Source organism: Aspergillus welwitschiae, assembly GCF_003344945.1.
Source record: "Aspergillus welwitschiae strain CBS 139.54b unplaced genomic scaffold BDQ94scaffold_19, whole genome shotgun sequence".
Taxonomy (NCBI): domain Eukaryota; kingdom Fungi; phylum Ascomycota; class Eurotiomycetes; order Eurotiales; family Aspergillaceae; genus Aspergillus; species Aspergillus welwitschiae.
The window spans coordinates 513,437-532,984 of NW_020798713.1; the positions used below are offsets into that span (position 1 = coordinate 513,437).

The 19,548-nt window shown below is 49.7% G+C and overlaps 7 protein-coding genes and 1 non-coding gene across 8 annotated transcripts; 5 read left to right on the top strand and 3 right to left on the bottom strand.

Annotated features, from left to right (window-relative positions):
* Positions 1–1,096: 1,096 nt before the first annotated feature.
* BDQ94DRAFT_171244 (uncharacterized protein) lies at positions 1,097–2,546 on the bottom strand (the record flags this gene model as incomplete). Its single annotated transcript, XM_026771710.1, has 2 exons — positions 1,097–2,451; positions 2,516–2,546. The coding sequence occupies 2 exons, from the start codon at positions 2,544–2,546 to the stop codon at positions 1,097–1,099; spliced, it is 1,386 nt and encodes a 461-aa protein (XP_026625506.1).
* A 649-nt stretch (positions 2,547–3,195) lies between these two features.
* Positions 3,196–3,538, top strand: BDQ94DRAFT_42456 (uncharacterized protein). The gene has a single exon (XM_026775733.1). The coding sequence runs from the start codon at positions 3,236–3,238 to the stop codon at positions 3,425–3,427; it is 192 nt and encodes a 63-aa protein (XP_026625508.1). The 5' UTR covers positions 3,196–3,235; the 3' UTR covers positions 3,428–3,538.
* Positions 3,196–6,178, top strand: BDQ94DRAFT_145327 (LCCL domain-containing protein). The gene has a single exon (XM_026766621.1). The coding sequence runs from the start codon at positions 3,650–3,652 to the stop codon at positions 5,693–5,695; it is 2,046 nt and encodes a 681-aa protein (XP_026625507.1). The 5' UTR covers positions 3,196–3,649; the 3' UTR covers positions 5,696–6,178.
* BDQ94DRAFT_145328 (amino acid/polyamine transporter I) lies at positions 6,179–8,963 on the bottom strand. Its single transcript, XM_026766622.1, has 19 exons — positions 8,770–8,963; positions 8,677–8,710; positions 8,550–8,619; positions 8,421–8,493; positions 8,331–8,359; positions 8,163–8,227; positions 8,048–8,119; positions 7,878–7,992; positions 7,745–7,823; positions 7,658–7,692; positions 7,574–7,602; positions 7,491–7,523; positions 7,420–7,444; positions 7,166–7,367; positions 7,036–7,113; positions 6,853–6,981; positions 6,642–6,789; positions 6,492–6,570; positions 6,179–6,422 (listed from the first exon to the last, which is right to left on the bottom strand). Exons 1-19 carry the CDS (start codon positions 8,865–8,867, stop codon positions 6,364–6,366), a joined length of 1,452 nt encoding a protein of 483 aa, XP_026625509.1. The 5' UTR covers positions 8,868–8,963; the 3' UTR covers positions 6,179–6,363.
* Positions 8,964–9,309: 346 nt separating this feature from the next.
* On the top strand, positions 9,310–11,827 carry BDQ94DRAFT_42493 (putative flavin containing polyamine oxidase). Its single transcript, XM_026775734.1, has 5 exons — positions 9,310–9,874; positions 9,934–9,964; positions 10,028–10,165; positions 10,222–10,522; positions 10,635–11,827. Exons 1-5 carry the CDS (start codon positions 9,744–9,746, stop codon positions 11,678–11,680), a joined length of 1,647 nt encoding a protein of 548 aa, XP_026625510.1. The 5' UTR covers positions 9,310–9,743; the 3' UTR covers positions 11,681–11,827.
* On the top strand, positions 11,825–11,896 carry BDQ94DRAFT_t165. The gene has a single exon. It is a non-coding gene; the product is annotated as a tRNA-Arg (tRNA).
* A 455-nt stretch (positions 11,897–12,351) lies between these two features.
* Positions 12,352–16,487, bottom strand: BDQ94DRAFT_179397 (cytochrome P450; the record flags this gene model as incomplete). The annotated part of the gene is made up of 4 exons (XM_026773369.1): positions 12,352–13,910; positions 15,496–15,550; positions 15,607–15,631; positions 15,688–16,487. 4 exons carry the CDS (start codon positions 16,485–16,487, stop codon positions 12,352–12,354), a joined length of 2,439 nt encoding a protein of 812 aa, XP_026625511.1.
* Positions 16,488–18,337: 1,850 nt separating this feature from the next.
* BDQ94DRAFT_171250 (isoprenoid synthase domain-containing protein) lies at positions 18,338–19,294 on the top strand (the record flags this gene model as incomplete). The annotated part of the gene is made up of 1 exon (XM_026771711.1): positions 18,338–19,294. One exon carries the CDS (start codon positions 18,338–18,340, stop codon positions 19,292–19,294), a length of 957 nt encoding a protein of 318 aa, XP_026625512.1.
* Positions 19,295–19,548: the final 254 nt, after the last annotated feature.

A 19,548-nucleotide genomic window follows, 5' to 3' on the forward strand; every position in this document is an offset into this window, starting at 1 on the left:
TTCTTCCTACTATAAAATGGTTATTACCGTCTCCAGATTCCCTGGTGCTATACAGTGACATTCTAGCGAAAACCCCATCATCTGGGGGTTTTATGGGCCTAGGAGGCTTCCATATGAGCAAACTTTGTACATAAGCAAAAGGATATGCCCTTATTCTGAGCCACCAGATAAGAGGGTCATTAGGGGCCTTCCTATAATCAAAGCCCGATAAGGCGCATCCATTAAACCGCAAACATTATATATATCATCGGCAATTTTTGCTGATGTACAGCTGATACGGGCAGAACCGGGGCAGAAACAGAAGTCTATACGCAGCGGCGAGGCCGAAGCAAGCCCAAAATAAGGGAGGCAGCCGCGAAAACATCATCATGCAGCAGACTGGTGTAACTCTCGAGCAACCGAGGTTCAAATAGTAATAAAGCGACGGCGTGCATAACTCGCACTTCGCTACTAATAGGCGTAGAGCATGGATCTTACGTTGGTGGACACTTCGAGGTTCAGGAGCCTCATGTTTCTCTCCCAGATTTGCCTGCCTTCAGCCAATGATAGGTAATTCTTGATAGTTGCAGTCTTTGCAGCCTGAATGTTATCACTCTACTCCCGTACAATCATGCTTCACATGTTTCTATTATAGACGTCCCTAGCGCTCACTGGCAAGAACGAGGCTTCTTTGGGGGCGGGGAAGAGTATTCCTGACGGGCAAGGACCATAAAATCATGACTGCAACGACCCCCTCTCTGTATACTAGTAGTAACTAGTTGCTCAAAAGAAGGTCGATGGCATATGCACCTTTCAGGATTTGCTTTTTCTACCCTGGTTTCTGCCTTAAGCCCTTGAAGTTTTCGTTGGTGGGCCCGATGTCATCACGGAGGACACGTAGTTTATATATTAGAGACTATCCAAATGAATGACTATATATCCAAAGGTAGTATTAGAGGTATAGAATTGAACATAGAGAAGGTCAGAAGATGATCATGCTCATAATCGAATAGGATGTTTAGGATCTCCGGAGACAAGGTGAGGAGATGAAGCTGTAGGAAGAGGCCACCAAAGCAAATTGTCGGGTGATGACTGCCTACATTGGCTCAGCGCTAAATCACCGCGCAGCGTTGTGTAGCTGCTGAATTAGGGTGTCAATGACCGCATTGACCAGCTCTGGCTCCGCAATGCCTGTCTGCCATGTGATTCCCAGAATCAAACAGCCATCACCACCGGTGATTGACGAGACGTGCAGGGCTGCACCTAAAGCACTGGGTGTCTGGGAGAACATCGCCCGTTTAATCTGCGGCCGCGACGGGTCTTCTGCCTGTTCGGGCTGCAAGATTCCCACATTTGACACTTCAAAGCTTTCATTTCGGTCTTTGCCGATCTTACCCCCAAAGAGATCCTGAAAGTTATCTATATATTTGAGCAAACATACGCCGGCGTTCTTTCCTTCGCGACCCAGTGCCTGTTCGATCGTCGTGCGGGACTTCCTGGCTTGACCCCATGGGAAGGTGTCAGGATATTGATTCACCTGGTTTCGATAAAAGCTTTCCCCAAAGTCCATGACCCAAACGCCCATGGACTGATCTGTAACCTCTCCCCCCTTTAGCCACCTTCGACATGACAGTGCGCCATTCATTTGAACTCTGGTATACTTCTCTGGCAGGTGGGTGAAAAGGGCGCGGGCAACTGCTGCTTGCAGAGCAGAGGTGACAGTAGCATTGTTTTGGCGACAGTTCTTTCTAAGCGCCGCAGACACAGCCGCCGGAATGACAATTTGGCGTAGCTTAGTCTCAATCGGAGCAGATATTTTGGCGCCTGTCCAGAGGCGGGAATCGCGAGGAGACCATACTTTTGCCCTAAAGAGAGCATTAAGAAGAAAAGGGATGGTCGTAGGACATGGATGGAGGGCTTCCAGGTTTGGCAGCAGCGGTGATTTGGGTGACGGGATGACTTGCTTAACCTCGCCTGGGGTCAAGGACGAAGCAGCGTGTAATGCATCTAGGAACGTCTGGTGAAAAGCCTTCCCTGATGTTCCGTCCCCAATCGCATGGTGGAACACATAGACTGCCGTAAAGCGCCGGTCATTCGCCTCATCCGTTAGGATGTAAAGTCTCCAGAACGGCAAAGGAGCCGTAAACCCTGTGCTATGTTGAACTTGCAACAATTCGCACAATTCTACGTCCGGTTCATCGTCGTTGGGGAAGTCGCGGGTGCGCCTCTGAAATGCCACCGACTGGCTCAGGTCAATCTCCGGGAGGCGCACGAACCAGGTATCTTCGGTATCTTCATTGATGGGGATAGCGGACAGAATAGGATGCTGGCCGATTAATATTTCACATGCCTTATACACATAGTTCTTTAATGGCAGAGCGAAGGCATCTGGCAAGATGTAGGTTGCCGACACCGCGACGTTGAAATATAGTCCGAGTGAATGGCGTGCGGTGGAGTATTTCTCCAGGGGCCCTGACAGCTGTCAATTCAAGTCCCCGACGGCCATGGCTTCTCAATTCAAGCAAATCTCACTCACCGACTGGACGTAGTCTTTCAAAATCATTCATTGTTGCAAGGCATTCGCATGCTAAGACTCTGGGCGCGATGAAACAGAGGGGGGAAAGAAGAAGTACAATGGAAGGGAACGAAGAACAATACTTGCCCATTCAAGGCCGATCCGCCGAGGAAAATCAACGGGTCGCGCCGCCCCTCTATATTTCCCGCGTCAAAACTTCCTCTTTCGGACAACCTTGCGACGGCATACAAGGCAGACATCAAATGTCATTACGACAGGTTTTGGAGCCTCGTTTCGGGTTGAGGACGGTCGCAGTGTGTTAAAACCGGAGGAAAACTGCCTAAGTATTGTGCTTTCATCTTTTTCTGGTGTTGTTAGAGCTCTGTCGGATAGTCCTACAAAACATCTACTTAGCCCATTCGAGGTCTGGAATCAATGTGAGTGGTGTATGCAGGTCAATAAGCCACCGGTCAATAGAGGCTAGCATTCGAACTATTCTCCCAAAGCCTATATCGTCTTCTTCTATATCGTCTTCTCTTTTGCCGGTATCTTCCTATCTCAGCTTGTACTGCAGTTTTCTAAAAAGCTGACGGGGCTTATACGAGATTACTCAATGTTTCAGGCTACACTCTCAAGTTTGGTCTGCCAAGCTAAGAATCTAGTGTTTTTGAAAAGGGAATCTGCTCGTTCTTTGTAAGGCATTCCGCTTTCAGGCACTGAGTCATGTGATGTGCAGATCACATGCCCTGCATAGTCACGTGCTGTCACATCGGGCGCAAAGGAGGCGATGAACCGGAAACTCACGGAAGCCCGACTAGTCACCGACTGTCTCTGTGTCTGTCGCCTCTCACATTATTGCTCTTCCTCTGGATATGTATCCATGTAACTAGTCCGACGCGCCTCATTCTTTTCCTTATTCTTATTATCACCTGATTTTCGTTGGTCTTTCTCTCCTTCCCAGTGCTCTCTCATTGAGCGCTCCGATCTCCTTCCACGGGCTGGAAGGGTCTCTCTGGTCGTGGTCTAGAATCCCCCGAGTCCTAGCGCCCCTCCACCGTTCGTCCCCACAGCTGGCTGCGTCCGTTCCTTGGTCTTCTCGGGGTCTGATATACCTCACCACCATCTCCCAATTGCTCGCATCGACGTCCTTGCAGCATGCTTGGAGAAGGGCCTGAGGACGGCTCTCGCCCTTATGTCCCACCACTGTGGGAAACGGAAAACCGTCCCGATGATGATACCCCCGACCTTCCTCAGCATGAAGAGGCCGGTCTCCCATACTTACCCGTCTGGCTACGGGAGTCATCCAAGTCCATCCGCTGGGGTTGGGTGCCATTACCGCTACGCAAAGCAGGCTGGGCGATAGCCGACTGGGTCAAGGGCCCGAAACCTCCGCAATCCTTACTATTGAAGCCGTTGTTCCCTCGCTATCAAGAATTGCCTGTTCGGTTCCTCGAACGCTTCTTTCCCAAACGCAAGCACAAGATCGCGCTGCTGGCACTGCTGTATTTTGTCTGGTTTCTGCCCTGGACCATTGTCTTGCTGCATTCGCGACAGGGCGGTTACATTGAGGGCTATGGACGACCGAAGACACTCGCTTGCTCCACGAGTCTATGGGAGCCTGGCAATGACTGTGGCCTCAACGGAAACGACTGTCGCCCGTTCTCTGCGTCGACTATGGCCTTCCGGTGTCCTGCAAACTGCCGCGACGCAAAGTTGCTCCAACCGCATACGATCGGCAACCAGACCTACAGCTACCAGGGCTTGGTAGTGGGGGGTCCTCAACCGGGATCCGATGAGCCTGCCGTGTATCGAGCAGATAGTTTTGTGTGCCAGGCAGCCATCCATGCGGGTGTGATCACGAATGCGGTTGGTGGCTGTGGTGTATTGAAGCTGGATGGCGCCGCCCATTCCTTCCATGCGTCAAAGCAACATGGAATTCGCTCGGTTGAATTCCCATCGACCTTCCCCAAATCGTTCAGCTTTGTCGAGCTATCCTCATCACAGGCAACCTGCCCTCAAGATCCTCGCTGGCCATTGCTAGGCATTACCATTGGCGCACTAAGCCTCCTCTGGCTCTTCTGCGTCTCCCCACCTGTTCTGTTCTTCAGCACGTTCGTCATGCTGTTTTCCCAGGTGGGACTGGTCTCTGATCCGCCATCGATCTCTCAGTTTGCCGATCTCTTCTCAACCATGTTCTCGCGACTTTTGCCGGCGTCATTTGTGGCTTTCGTCCTGTATAAGTATTGCGCACGGCCACTTCTGACCCCGCTTTCCGAGCCAATGTACCAGCTGACTAAAATGTTCCTCTACTTGCCGCCTGCCTTCATTGGCGGTCTGAATAATTACACTTTCGCCAGACTGATACCGCTCGAGCGTCTGACTCCTCATGATATCCAAAAGCAGCCTGGAGCCAAGGTTGCACTGGCCCTGGTGATCCCCACGGTGGTCTGCATTATCTTGAGCCAAGCCTGGCAAATCCGTATGGGAGGCTTAATGCCTCGCTACCTCAAGATCTATTGCACCATGGGTCTGATCCTGCTAATCTTACTCCCCCTGCCGGGTCTGCGCTTGAGGATTCATCACTACATTCTTGCCATCCTTCTCATGCCGGGAACGGCCCTTCCTACGCGGCCCTCTCTGATCTACCAGGGATTGCTACTGGGTCTTTTTATCAACGGCATCGCTCGGTGGGGATTTGCATCGATCATTGAAACACCTGCCGCCTTGGGCGAGCAAGCTCCGGGCCCTGGAGGTTCGCACGGATGGTGGGGCGGGACCTACCCCAATGTCAGCGATTCCTCAGTCTCCGTCTCCCTTCCCGGCCCGGGGTCTCCTGAGATTCATCACGGGAATGGCAACATCACGTTCAATCTCTGGGAACGACAACGTATGGACAAGATGGGCGTAGATGGTATCTCGGTATTGGTAAACGACGTCGAGCGCTGGCGTGGATATTTGGACGAAGACAAGCAGGGCGAGTTTATATGGCATCGTCATGGCCATAGAGGGCTGGAACTGCAACATCGACCCACCATCGAGAGTGACCAGCTGGACGTCACTGTGCAAGAAGATGACTCTGAGCCGGAAGACCTTTTCTTCCGGTTTGCCTTCCTCAAGGGAGCGGAAGCAGGCAAATACGGTGGTGCCGGAGTATGGCTGCAGGACGGAAGGTGGATATCCCCACCAATGCCGAAGTCGTAAACATAGACTTGGTTAGGTTTTGAGCCACTGTTGAATTGTTGCTTCATTTGTTTGTTTCCTCTTGATACGAATTCACACGATTCATGCTGCAGATCCATATGAACCAGACTCACATCCTTTTGGTCTTGGGACACTTGCAAACCCCACTTCCCTGCGGCCCGATCCTCGGACGGTAGTAACACGCTATAAGCGGTTGGCTATGTCCCCGAGTAGCGGTGATTCATACTGACTGACCACCCCGCACATACATGGCACCACTTTACAATGTTTCCCGATAGCTCCCCAACAAACAACAAAGGACACAGCATTTCTTCACTTCGTATCTCAGCCTGATTCTAGCCATTATTGTTGATTTCAGCTACGCAGGTGCTTCAGTCCACATTATGAAGCAATCTATGATCCCAAACGCCACAATTTCGCAAACTCGGAATATATGAAACAAATACTCACTCCAGACAATAAATGTTTGCAGTGTCCTCAGGATATTTGATTTATCATCACACTACTCGAACGTATACGTCACTAGAATTACTCTATAGATGTCCCCATCCTACATCACATCTAGAGCATCTTCAAACAGGTATCATCCACCACCATAGCCACCTGTACCAGGGGTATAAATAAATCAAGATAAATCCACCCTCGGCCCGGTAAAATTCTTCCTCCCGTCAACCACCCACTGTATCACTGAAACGATGACGATAATGGCGAAAGCAACTGCAGTAATCTAACAGCGGATATCAGCAGTGAACACAACCTCTCCCAGTCAACATTCCTGTAGAAAGGGTAGACTTACTCATACTACTCCCCGTAACCGGCCTATCAGGCGGGAATAGGAACAGCACCGTCGTAAGTGCAATATACGATAGCGAGATCTAGATATACTCGGTCAGCACATCACCTATCCCCATCCATATTGTCCCAATTCATGGGTCACATGACATACAGTATCAATCACCCATCCAATAGCATTAGGAACCTTCCACTTGCGATCAGGGAGCGTTCTCCGTCCGCGCAGACAATTGACTGCGATCGGCATAGCGTAGGAGAGATCCAGCGCGACGACGGAGGCGGAGATGATTGCGTTGAAGGCACTGATTTATCTTAGTTATGTGTGTATTCTTTAATGGGGAATGATACTGGGGGAAACGTAGTACCTGCTCGATCCGAGGTAAATGCAGCCGAAAATAATCACCACAAAGGCAGTCAACATTAGCGCGTTCAAGGGAAGGCCGAGTCTGGGGTGCACGCGTGCGAAGAATTTGGAGGCGGGGAGGCCGCCGTCTCTGGGTTTATGTCAGTCTTCGTGCCTTTCTAACCTGGGGAGGGGGGTGAGATGCCTGGCGAATGCAAAGATCATTCGACTACTTGTTGTCATGACGCTGAGGGTTGCAAATAAAAGACACACGAGGGGGAGCCTGTAGTGCATCGTTAGTGCTGGTCGCATGGAATAGAGGGGGGGGAATATACATGAGCAGACAGATGCCGCCCACGCGGTTGTTGGTAGCATGGATGAGAATTTCTAGGAGAGGGCCCGCGCTGGAATTGACTACCTCGTCCATGTTGCCCGCGACGAAGAGAAGAACAATGAGGAAGACGGCCCCGGTGAAAGTGCCAATGCCGACGCAGACGACCATGATCTTGGGTCCTTTGATTGAGGGCTGGGGGATCTCTGTTCGAGAGTTTAGTAATGTACTATTAAGGCCGCATACTAGAGAAGATACCTTCGATCATATGAGCCACCGCGTCCTATTCATGTTAGATTGGGATCAGTACTGGCGATTTGGATACTCACAAATGCGGTAACTCCAAGTCCCCCTTGAAGCAGCTGCGTCTGTTAGCGTCGTGATAGACTTCAGTATAAGAGATGTGGCTAACCCCCAGTAACCAAGCCACTCCATCGGGCCCTGTCGCTTGTTAGCTTGACTTGCAATATCCACAGGTTTCCACCAGTCAACTTACAGCCAGTTTGATTGACAAAGTCGCAGAATACAAAGCTATATGCATGGTCAGCATGGCGCGTAGCCAAAGACACAGAGGCAGACATACTAAGCGGAGTTGTAATCCGGGGATGCACAAGCCAGCACCGTGATGCAGATAAGGACAAAACCACCGATGGACCAGGTGACTGTCTCAGTTAATGACCCGATCGGAGTGAGATGGCTGCCGCACAGTAACTTACATGCTCCACGATAAATGATAGGCAGGACTGAATTCATGAACGCATTGATGACGAATGCAAGCAATGTGTATCCCACATAGATCAGGAACTCTTGCCAGCGCTGCCAAACAAAGTCCTAGCAGCATTGCATCAACATCAAAGACTATTGTAGTAAAGTATTGGGGGCTTACCGGGTACACAGATGACACTATCCCAGCGATCAATTCGCAGGAAAGAAGCGCATTGGTGGCGACAAGGGCAACCTGGCTGGTCAGCTATAATCGAGCCATTTTTTCGGAGACATACCCATCCCGCCACATTAATCCATCCGGTTACCCAGGATAGGATAGGCACCCATTTTGGCCAGGATACTGAGACATGTTAGTGGATACTAACGAGGCTGGGATAATTCTACGTACTAACTGTGAGTGGACATTAGTATAGCGCCTGAGCATTTACTGCGGGAAAACATACCGGCTACCCAATGATACTGGCCCCCCGCCCTGATACATCCTCGTCAGTCACTCACCCACTAGCAAACCAAGCTATTCTGATGGAACTTACGTTGGATATGCGGACAAGAACTCAGCTAGCGACACTGCAATACAGAGGTTGCAGAATCCGGCCGTGACCAAACCTGTGACTGGGGGTTAGCAAACCTAAACAGGCAGCTAGTTCCATTGGCATACCCACCCCAGACGACACTAGTACTTCCCCCTGAGGGTAAGCTGAGAGATAAGCTCGCGGATAGAGCCGTCCAAGACTAATCGGCAGATTATCAGCACGTGTGATCGGCCTGTTGACACAGCAGAAGACGCACATTAAGCACCGCAAAGGCCAGTCCAAGCATAGACCTAATCTCGGGTCAATAGGGTTTCTTCCCCCGGGTCATCTAGGATTAGGTGGTACACACAAGGTCGAAAAGTTCCGTTGCAGCTCGGGTTTATGACCCATTTCGGCCAGTTGGACATCATCCTCGGGCCCATCTCGGGCGACTTTCATTTCTTCCATGGCCAAGAGTCAGTCCGAGGGAGTTGTTGACGGGATATTTTGGCGGATGATGGACTTGATGTGCGACATGAGGTTACTGGCAGCTTAAATCGCAGGGAGAGGGGTAATATTGAGCTAAGGGAAGCTATGGATCAAAGGGGTATGTCCAACCTCATGCGGGGAAGCTTAATCTACCCGCGGCTGGTCAAGTCAAGCATCGCCCAATCCTCTTTGCGCGTCACACCAAGAGGGCAGATCAGGATCTATCCGCAATGGCGGCCCCAGGCAGCCACCGGCCCATTTCGAGGTGGGGATGCCTTATCTCCTTATCGCTGCCTTATCAGACATTGCCAGCCAATCAGGAGCGATGCCCGCCTCACCCGCCTGGACATTCCTGTCTGGTGCAAACCACCGGCTTATTCCAGTGCGCGGCTTTCATCCCTTGAAGAATGAATGCGCGGGTCTCCGAATCGCCTTCCAGAAGCTTGTCGCGGAATGCCTCACGTGGTACGCCTCCTGCCTTGGCCGTGCGCCAAGATGCCTGTCCCGATCACAAGGCGCTCCCCTCCAGCCCTTCACCGATCATCCTTGCCCTTCCGTGCAGACACACTATTAATTTGATGCTTTTGCTTTTGCTTCCCTCTTTGGGTCCACGCCTGACTATTTGAGCTGGCCCTTGTCCGGCTGACCAGCCCGCCATGCCAGGTCTTCTAGGCTTGATTTGACCCCCTATCCTCCCTGGTGTAGCAGCTGCCGTTCTCACTACGGCCAGTTTTACTTACTACTACTACCAGTGCATAGCAAGCAATCAGTCTAATGCAGAACTGAGTGAATACTATATACCATACTACACTTGCCATCCACTCTTCCGCTTTTCGTAGACGTCATTCACCTGCCATGCATACGATACCCATCACCGTTTCTTTATACGCCTTCCTAGCGACGACCTTTCTGTTCTCCTGCTCCGCTTATGTTGCACAGGCACCGCTGAGCGATGACAAGTGCACCGAAACAACGGTGGCCATCTTGTAGGAGCTTCCCACTAATGATTGATATCACGTTGGAGCTTAGCGTCTAACGTTAACAGGGGTGGAGGGATGGCCGGCATTGCAGCTGCAGTAGGTGACCCTCAGGCCCCTTTGCCCTAAACCCCGACCGACAATGCTCACCATCACCTCTAGCAAGCCTTGTCCAACGCATCTATCGACGACTTTATCATCCTCGAATATCGCGATACCCTAGGTGGCCGTGTCTGGCATACGGACTTCGGCAAGGATAAACAAGGCAAGCCATACGTGATTGAGCTAGGAGCCAACTGGGTATGACAATCTACATACATCCCGTCAAATGAACATCTGCCTCACCATAACAACAGCTCCAAGGGCTCGGCTCCGAAGCTATCGAGAATCCAGTCTGGGCACTAGCCAAAAAATACAGTCTCAAAAACACCTACTCTAACTATAGCTCCATCCGAACATACAACGAAACCGGCTACACCGACTACCGCTATTTGCTCGACGAATACGCGCAAGCCTATCACATCGCCGCCCGCGATGCTGGCCGCATTCTGACCCAGAACCTACAAGACCAAACCGCACGCACCGGGCTCGCCCTCGCCGGCTGGAGACCACGCAAGAATGACATGGCGGCACAAGCCGTGGAATGGTGGAGCTGGGGTATGAACAATTACCATTAAGAGGGGGAACACCCAACCCTTTTTACACCCATCGGGTCAACACCAACCCTATCCCATATCCCACCCTCAGCTAACGCATATCCCAAAACTAGACTGGGAAGACGCACATACGCCCGAAACCAGCTCCTTGGTCTTCGGCATCGCCGGCGAGAACCTAACCTTCAACCAATTCGGCAAAGCCAACCACCTCGTCCTCGACCCGCGCGGCTACAGCACCATCATTCAAAACGAAGCCCTCGGTTTCCTACCCAACCCCTCTGATGGCCGCCTACGCCTTAATACCCGCGTCACTCGCATTGAATACTCCCCAAGGGGCGTAACAATCCACACCACCAACGACAACAACAAAAACAGCAACACCTGCATCCGAGCGGCCTACGCAATCTGCACCTTCTCCCTGGGCGTCCTCCAAAACAAAGCTGTAACCTTCGACCCACCCTTGCCCTCCTGGAAACAAACCGCCATCGAGAAATTCAACATGGGCACCTACACCAAGATTTTCATGCAATTCCCAGAGACCTTTTGGCCCACAGACACGCAATTTTTCCTATACGCTTCCCCAACAACAAGAGGCTACTACCCTGTCTTCCAATCCCTCTCCACAGAGAACTTCCTCCCTGAATCAAACATCCTCTTCGCCACCGTGGTCGACGAACAAGCCTACCGCGTTGAACGCCAATCCTTGACTCAAACGAAGGACCAGATCCTCGATGTTCTAAGAGAGATGTTCCCTGATAAACACATCCCTGAGCCTACGGCGTTTACTTACCCCCGCTGGACGAATGAACCCTGGGTCTACGGCAGCTACTCCAACTGGCCGGCGGGAACGACCCTTGAGATGCATCAGAATCTGCGGGCGAATACGGGCCGGTTGTGGTTCGCAGGCGAAGCGACCAGTGCGGCGTATTTCGGGTTCTTGCATGGTGCGTGGTATGAGGGGCGCGATGCGGGTGAGAATGTTGCCGCGCTGTTGCAGGGGAGGTGTGTTGAGGATGTTAGTACTGCGAGTACTGCTAGTGGGAAAGAAGAGAAGGAGGAAGCGTGTGGAGAGAGGGTATTTTATGAGCAGTTAAATGGGACTACGCCGCTGGATGCGTATAGTCGGTTGAACGGGTGGCCGGCGGTAAGTTACTACTAGAAGTAGTATGGCTTTGTAGGGTCTGCTTTACTTTGTTGTTGGATAGATTGGATGGATGGATGGCGTTGGCATGGGAAATTACTTTTTGGAATTTCACATTCGTCTGCATCATGTAGCGCAATAATTTTGAATTATACATCAACTGGCCTGCTGGCCCAATGGTAAGGCGCTTGACTACGGATCAAGAGATTGCAGGTTCGAGTCCTGCGTAGGTCATTGTTTTTGGCTTTTTCTTTGGTGGAGAGTGGATCATTTCGGACAATGTGTGGTCACTGTGGTGTGGTACGGTGGGGCGCCTTCCGTGCGGGTTCTAACTATCGCTGGGAATTATCTACTCCATACAGGCGCCTTTCTCTGCATTCAACTTTTTTTCTCTTTTCGAGTGTGGTCTGAATCAGCATTTTAATTCGATTCCTGTCCTTTGTTATAACGTAGGCATAATTCTCATCATAGGCTCCTGGCAAGGTGCTACTCAGTGGAGTTCAATGTCATATTAATCCCATCAAATGCTACTATCAATAGTATATATTTCGGGCAAATACTTCTGGTATTAGCCGTGGCTAGTATCAATTCTCCAACCTGAACGAGGTTCACCGTCTGAAGCACTGGAATGATTTAGCCCAATTCGCTATTGCATCGATCGCTAATCCGTGTTTCTGCCAATAGCTACCTTAAACAACCTCTGACCGTTTCTTCGTTGCATCATTCGCCATCTCATTCATAAAAGCACTCCGCGCACGTACCTCCTTCCCCCAGACAAACATCAATGTAGGTATAAGCGACAACACCAAGCAAATAAAGGCAAGTAGCGTACTAGCCCACTGATATCCTAGCACCCGGTACATGCTCATCGTTGCGAGGGGCAAGAAAGCAGAGAAGACATTCTCCCCCGCAGCAACAGCACCCATGGCACTTCCCGAGAACTGACTATAAGAGTCGACCACATAGTCTGATACTCCAGTCACGACACAAACACTGCCAGCACCTACCAAGGCCAAGCCAACAGTAGGTGCAATCCATGGAAGACTCGAATATGAAGTCCAAGCATAGATGAACATACCGCCCGAGAGACCAAGAACCCCTCCCACCACAGCCATGTATAGCCTCGCCTCTGGGATTGGAGTTCCCGGAACCTCGGTATTTCTGGAAGCAGACGCGAAATAGAGCTTCCGAGAAAGGAAGTTCACTAGCCAGCCTAGACATTCTCCGATGACGATGGCGCATTGAACATAACCGGTTTGTGAAACGTCCCAGTTATATAGGCCCATGAACACCTGCTCAACGGACTGGGTAAAGAGGAAAAGAGTTCCCACCGTGAAAGCGGACCAAAGGGTCGACACGAAGAGAACCGGCTCCGTAGAAAATAAAATCACCGGTCTTGTCGCGCTGACTACAAGACTATGCAGGTTCAAACGAGAGGAAACATCCCCGCTCCCTGCATAACCGCTGGTCTCGTCGCCATTCTTGCGATTACGTCGTGCTCGTCGTGCAAGAATCGCGCTGCCACGCGACTCATGAAGGAAGAAGTAATAGATTGGAAAGAGAGCCCCGAACCAAATGAGCTGCATATAGCTAATCCACCTCCAGCCTAAAGAGTGGAATATCGCAGCGCCAATCACGGGGCCTGTACTGCTGCCGCTCATGTAACCGAGAATATATAGACTGACTGGGATGGACCTGGACCACTCAGTGCTCCATAGATTTCCGACAACACCGGCGGCGGTATTGGCCAGGATAGCGACACAGCCGCCGGCGAAAAAGCGGGTGACCACTAATGTTGCGAAGTTATGAGCAACGGCTTGAGGCACCAGGAAGCAAATAAATAATAGATATGTTGTGAGGAAGATAGGCCTCGTCCCGAAATCCTCTGCTAGGGGAAGAATGAATAAAGCTGAGCAGGCGCCACCAGTAGCCCATGTTGTTACCGGCCAGTAAGAATTAGGAAATGCATCCTCGTTGACATGGAAGTGTTCTGAGATCTCAAAGTGTGCCACAGTAATGATGGTTCCGTTCATCATCGCCAGGAAGGTAGTGAAAGCAGCGAGGCATGTCAGGGTCCATTTCCGTCCCACTGACCAGTTGTAGGGGTTTTCGGGATCATTATCGTCATCCCAAGAGAGAGTCGCGGTGTCACTTTCATTTGACGCGATATGGTCTTGGAAGACTTCGGTCGGGGTTGGAGAATATTTCTCTGTGCAGGTTGCCATGTATTCGTTGTGCTTGGTTCTTACTGCTCACGATAATTCACGAGTGTTATGTCAAATAGAGATGGTAATCATCCGCCATATGGCTATGGACCCTACTGTATGATCTATATATCATTGACGGCAACATATCCAGGACTTTGTGAAGCATCTTGCTTCTCAAAATAGTGCCCTTTTTGGGTATAGTTAATTGATGGTTACTTATAGTCTTGGCTTGATGCAGCGGAGCCCTATCGGGAAGGCTGATCGATGCAACTTTGCGGTAACTCGCTTGACTTCGGGTTCGTGAGCCGATTAGCCGCCGTGAACATAGTGGTATCTGTCGGCAACCTTGAACCGAGAAAATGAAAACGGTCCAACAGGCCCATTGTGGACATTGAATGCCCTGCATTACTTGGAGTTACTCTGCAGACCTAGTATGACTGTAAAGCGTAATAATCATCATAATTACCATGGTGCATGTTTTTTGTAGCTATTAATTACATCCCAAGATCCTAGTGATACCGGCGATGAGAAATAACAGCTGTACTATGCGACGATGAAGCCACGAACTTGCAGGTACCGGATCACGGTCTGGTAGAATGCCAGGCTAAAATGATCATTGTCCCGATATGCATCGGTTATGCTTGGGAATGAAACTTGCGTGACTTTCCTTACTAAGAATGTGCCGAAAAGCGACTATTAGCAGCTGACGAAGATCCGACTGAAGTCCAGTTCACGAGCCAATGGTTCACACGGCGTTTTAAGACTAATATATTGGGCTAACCAGTCTAGAACACCATCTTACATGTAGGAATATCGGAGTGCGTGCAAATGCGCGTCCGCTAATCTATGGCAAGAATGAGAATCTGAGCCTCAGCAGACTGAGTTACTGCTAACTCAATTAGGTGAACGATCGGAGAACCAGAAGAACTCTACGGATTTCGCCCGCATCGGGCTTGATGATCTTCACTGCATATCTGCCAAGTCAATCATTCTTCCCGAGCAGCCCATGCCTTCACTTCCTAATCGAGAACCCGACGCCTGGAAGATCCCGAGGGTATCTCGGAAAGGCACCCGAAGGCATATGTACATTGTAACTTAGGCCATACCCGCGGACAGGCTGAATCCAGACCACAAAATAAGTTAAACTAACTTCGGTTTGGCGCATCCGCGCATCCCAGATATACGGTGAAGCCGAAGACCAACTGACAGTTGGGCCGTGGACCACGGGCAACCAGCCACCGCGGGACCGTAAATATAGGCCACGGTGTTGGACTCAGAAATACCGTTACTGTCTTTACGGATATCATATTCAAGGCGGCTCGGCTTTCAACGAGCTAGTTTAATGTAACATTCATTTCTTCTTTTCTATTGACGACATTCTTTCCTTTTCTCTTGAGATGTGCTGAGTACGAAGCTGATATGAGATGCATCTAGCGCACCTGTGGCCACAACGAGAAGGATATTCAAGTACAAAAATTACACACGTAAATCACGACAAATTTTCCACACTCAAGGTACTCAGGGTTATCACTACATCATCATTCTTCCCATGTCCCATGTTTCACGAACGTCATATCCCAATCAGCTGCTGACCTTCTCTGCTAGCTTGCACCTAGATACACGCACCATGAGTGGTGGCACTTCCCAAGTTGTCCATGAACGATGACCTGCGAGCCAGGGGCTAGATTCATTAGCTGCAAGTTCACAGTCGAACTCCGTTACAAACTTGCAGAATACTATTTTTGTCATGGCATATGCCATGCTAATTTACATATCAGTTAGACAATTCCATGCATAATAGGTATCAGGTTCACTTACTCTTGACCAATACAACCCCGCGGGCCTGTGGAAAATGGATGGAATGCCGCTTTATTATCTTTCTGGTACGGTCCCCCTGCACCATCTAGCCAGCGATCAGGAATAAATTTGTCAGGGTTCCAGAAGTGAGTGGGGGAATGTGTGGCTGCGAAAATTGGAATATAGACCCGCGTGTTTCCTGCGACCCATCGACCGGCTATGTGCGCCCCGCCTGCAGGGGTAGCACGGTGTAAAGCTCCAGGGACCGGGGGATACAGCCTTAAAGCCTCCTTGATACAGGCATCCAAGTAAGCGAGATTCGACACTGATTCCAGAGATACCTGGCTCTTATCGTGAAATGCTGTGCGAATGTCATTTTTGAGACGCGCAAAACACTCAGGGTGCTGAAGGAGATATGCAGTTAAGGCTGTCATGAGCGCTGTGGTCGTTTCTGCTCCTCCAGTCATCATAATGTGGGCGTTGGCACGGATGTCTTTTTCAGTCAACGACAAGCTGCGACTGTTGCGAAATGCAAGGCCGATAAGGTCTGGTTCGTCGCTTTCCAACTGAAGCCGACGATCTATGAGGTCATTCGAAGGCTTGAAGTAAGCCTTGCGGAGCCATTTCGACATCCAGGGTATGGTCGACCGGAACAAAAGGTTAATCCAGGAGAATTCAGCGAGAGCTGATAATAAAGTCGCGGCACGTAACAGCCTGTGCTGGCTGTGTACCCACGATTTATGTGCTCCTGTTCGCAAGACGCCCAATTCCTCGCCAAACTGCAAATGCCCAACGATGTCAAAAAGCGTGAAATGGAACATGTTGCGTATATTTGTGATTTGCCCTTCTATTCCAGAAAGGCTTTCAACGAGAGCGTCGCCATACTTGGCAAGGATTGATTCCTGGCGGGCTAAGGCTCGCCGTGAAAATGCCGGTACGTATGCTCGACAGATTCTTGGGTGGTCTATTTCATTGGCCGCAAGAATAGAGGGCCGATTGTCATCATCCTCAAGATATCTGAAAAAGTCCGACCCTCTCCGCATACTCTGTGGCTCGGTGGGAGAACTGCTATATATGTCTTTCCAGGCTTGTGGGTCGATAAAGCTCAGCTCATTCGGAGCAACACGTAGGACTGGTCCATATTTGAGATGAAGGTTATGGAGCCACTGTGTTTGAATCCCCTTGAGTGAGGCATAAGTCACGGGAATCCTGCTGGCGGCTAGCATTCGCGGGCCGGGGAACTCTTTCAGTGGATGAATTAACAGATTATAAGTAATCAATAATAGGTACTATAGATCACTCTCCCTCTTGGTTCTCTCAAACACTGAAGTATCTTCTGAAGAATAGCAGCCTTTCACAACTGACCAGAAAAATTCCTGTTGCCACAAGAATGCTTGCCACGTTTTCTTCCGGCATCTTGGCTCCGAAGGTATGTCGCGCAAGGCCATTCAAAGGTCGACGGGGAATCATTTATCAAATAGAGGGAGGGAGAGAACAATGCAGAGTGGTAGATTGACTTGCTCGTAGAGAAGTTATCTCCACCAACTATTTTCAGAGTCGAATAACTGCATCTACACGAGGCATGGGAAGTCATCAAAAGTCGATCGACAAGTGGTAAGTTTTTCAAACAGGACGATCCAGGGTGTGAGTAGGATGTTCCTGTGACCTTGTGTAACCAACCTCATTATTCCATAAACCCCTTACATCAACCACCGCTGTAACCATAAGAGGCATACATGATTATTCCATAGCCAAGCGCTATATATTAGCAGACGAAATCACTGTCTGCTGGGTGAGCAATAATAATGGTTCCTCTATCTCATGTCAAAGCAGCCGCCTCGCTATAGCCAAAAATTCAAATCACTCATATCGGTGAGTATCTTAAAGAAAATCTTGACAGAAGCAATGCACAGAGATGGATTATCATAGTACCCAAATAGGATGGATGCAGAGCTGTCACTCAATGTTCTATACCTCCTTGAAGCGAACACCTGGATTTCCCTTGCTAACTCGGACAGCACGACACTTGCTATTAGTCCCACGGACATTTTCACCGTCAAAAGATCAATACCCTATTGATGGTCTTGTACGCTAATTAGGGTGTAGTAGCAGAATGGTTGAGATACAAAGCACACCCATCCAGAGATCAGCCTATACTCTTGCAAGCTTACAAAATTCCTCGACCCACAATCACATCATACGTCGAGGATGCATATCTGCAGATCCCCAGGCTGAACACTTGCTGATCTCTTTCATTCTGAGTAGCTTGTGCATAAGCCATTAACTTGCACTTACCGCGCAAACATCATCTCATTTGTCTATACCATTATTCATCCATGTCATCTCACACAACATGACCATCCTTGCATGCAGATGTCTCATGGCAAACTCACCCATACTTTATCGTCAGTGTGACAAAGCTGTGCAAATGCCTCTTGCTCCAATGTCAATGACAGTCATATTCAGGATATGACGACATTGACTTTCTTATTAAAGCCACAGACACCATTAATGTCCTAGAAAATGTGCGATGAATCCGATTTGGCAACCTAATGACGTAGTGAAATGCTTTTTTGACGAACAGCTCCAACTACACTCATCCGCTTTAATAGTACCTTCCCGATACCTAGTACATCCCACAACACCATAACCATCAGCACGGTCTGCAACAATGACAAAGCCCCAAACCGCAGTATCACCCGACGAATTCTTCAAAATCATCACCCCCTTCCTAAACGAAATCAATCCCAACATCCCACCTTACGCGCCCGACGAAGCATTCTACAAAGAAGTCTTCGACAAATTCGCAGCTGCCTCCGGCCTCCCAGAAGACACCATCCCCCACTTCGTCGACACAGGAGAAGTCCTAGCACGATGCTTCTACCCCAGCCTACCCCGAGATCTACAAATATCCATAGGAGTCTTAACAGCATACGTCTTCTCAATCGACGATCAATGCGCAGACCCCGAGTTCCGCGAGCAGCTCAAATCGTACCGCTCAGTCTTTCTCGGCCAATCCACCACGAACCTCCAATACATTAAGGGTCTATACAATACCCTTCACGATATAGTCAGTCACTATGAGTGGTATGCTGGTGACATGATCATCAAATCAACCATGGACTTCGTGAGTATCAATATTGTGGAGGCGGAGCAGACTGGTCATTTCATGGTCTCTCCATCTACCAAGTTGTTTCCGGACTTCTTGCGACAGAAAAGTGGTATCGGGGAGGCTTATGCGTTTTTTTATTTCCCTGGGAGTGATTGGGGTCTGGGGGATTATTTTACGTTGATCCCCGATATAGCGGGTATTATTGAGCAGTTGAATGATGTGCTGTCGTTTTATAAGGAGTCTGTTCTAGGAAATGAGCCCGGAACGTGGGTTAAGCAGACTTGTGTCTGTAAGGGGATTTCTGAAGGTGAGGCTTTCAAGGAGAGAGTGGATCAGTGCTTAGGCAGTATTCGGAGACTGCGTGCTGCATCTGAGGGAATTCCGAGACTGCTAAAGACAGTCAATGAGTTCATTAATGGGTATCCTCTCTTCCATCTTAACGCGGGTAGGTATAAGCTGGATCAGTTTGGCAGTTATCATGGTTGTCAGGGTGAGAAGACGGCGGGTGGAAATTGATAGTATAACAGGCCAACGCAGCTGGAAGGGATTGGAATAAGATTGAACTCGGGTCAAAGCATTTAAGACTAGTAAGAATATACTGGTGTCAACAACGTGAAGAGGGACGTTCATTGCAATTTGGGGGCCATCACGATTCTATATACTAAGGCGGAGCGAGAGTGACAGGGCCGCGTTGCTCAAACTTTCACAGCACAATACTAGGATACCTTTCACAAGACTCAAAGAGAGGACAGTCCTTTGATTTCATTACT

What these genes read in the sequence shown, in the direction of transcription:
- BDQ94DRAFT_42456 (XM_026775733.1), top strand. Translation starts at nt 3,236, where the DNA reads ATGCCCTGCATAGTCACGTGCTGTCACATCGGGCGCAAAGGAGGCGAT.
- BDQ94DRAFT_145328 (XM_026766622.1), bottom strand. Translation starts at nt 8,867, where the DNA reads ATGGAAGAAATGAAAGTCGCCCGAGATGGGCCCGAGGATGATGTCCAA. An exon ending in TTCTTGTCCGCATATCCAAC is followed by an intron (nt 8,360 to 8,420) that starts GTAAGTTCCATC and finishes AGGATGTATCAG; the next exon opens with GGCGGGGGGCCAGTATCATT. An exon ending in GACTTGGAGTTACCGCATTT is followed by an intron (nt 7,445 to 7,490) that starts GTGAGTATCCAA and finishes TAACATGAATAG; the next exon opens with GACGCGGTGGCTCATATGAT.
- BDQ94DRAFT_145327 (XM_026766621.1), top strand. Translation starts at nt 3,650, where the DNA reads ATGCTTGGAGAAGGGCCTGAGGACGGCTCTCGCCCTTATGTCCCACCA.
- BDQ94DRAFT_42493 (XM_026775734.1), top strand. Translation starts at nt 9,744, where the DNA reads ATGCATACGATACCCATCACCGTTTCTTTATACGCCTTCCTAGCGACG. An exon ending in GAAACAACGGTGGCCATCTT is followed by an intron (nt 9,875 to 9,933) that starts GTAGGAGCTTCC and finishes TAACGTTAACAG; the next exon opens with GGGTGGAGGGATGGCCGGCA. An exon ending in TGGCCGGCATTGCAGCTGCA is followed by an intron (nt 9,965 to 10,027) that starts GTAGGTGACCCT and finishes CATCACCTCTAG; the next exon opens with CAAGCCTTGTCCAACGCATC.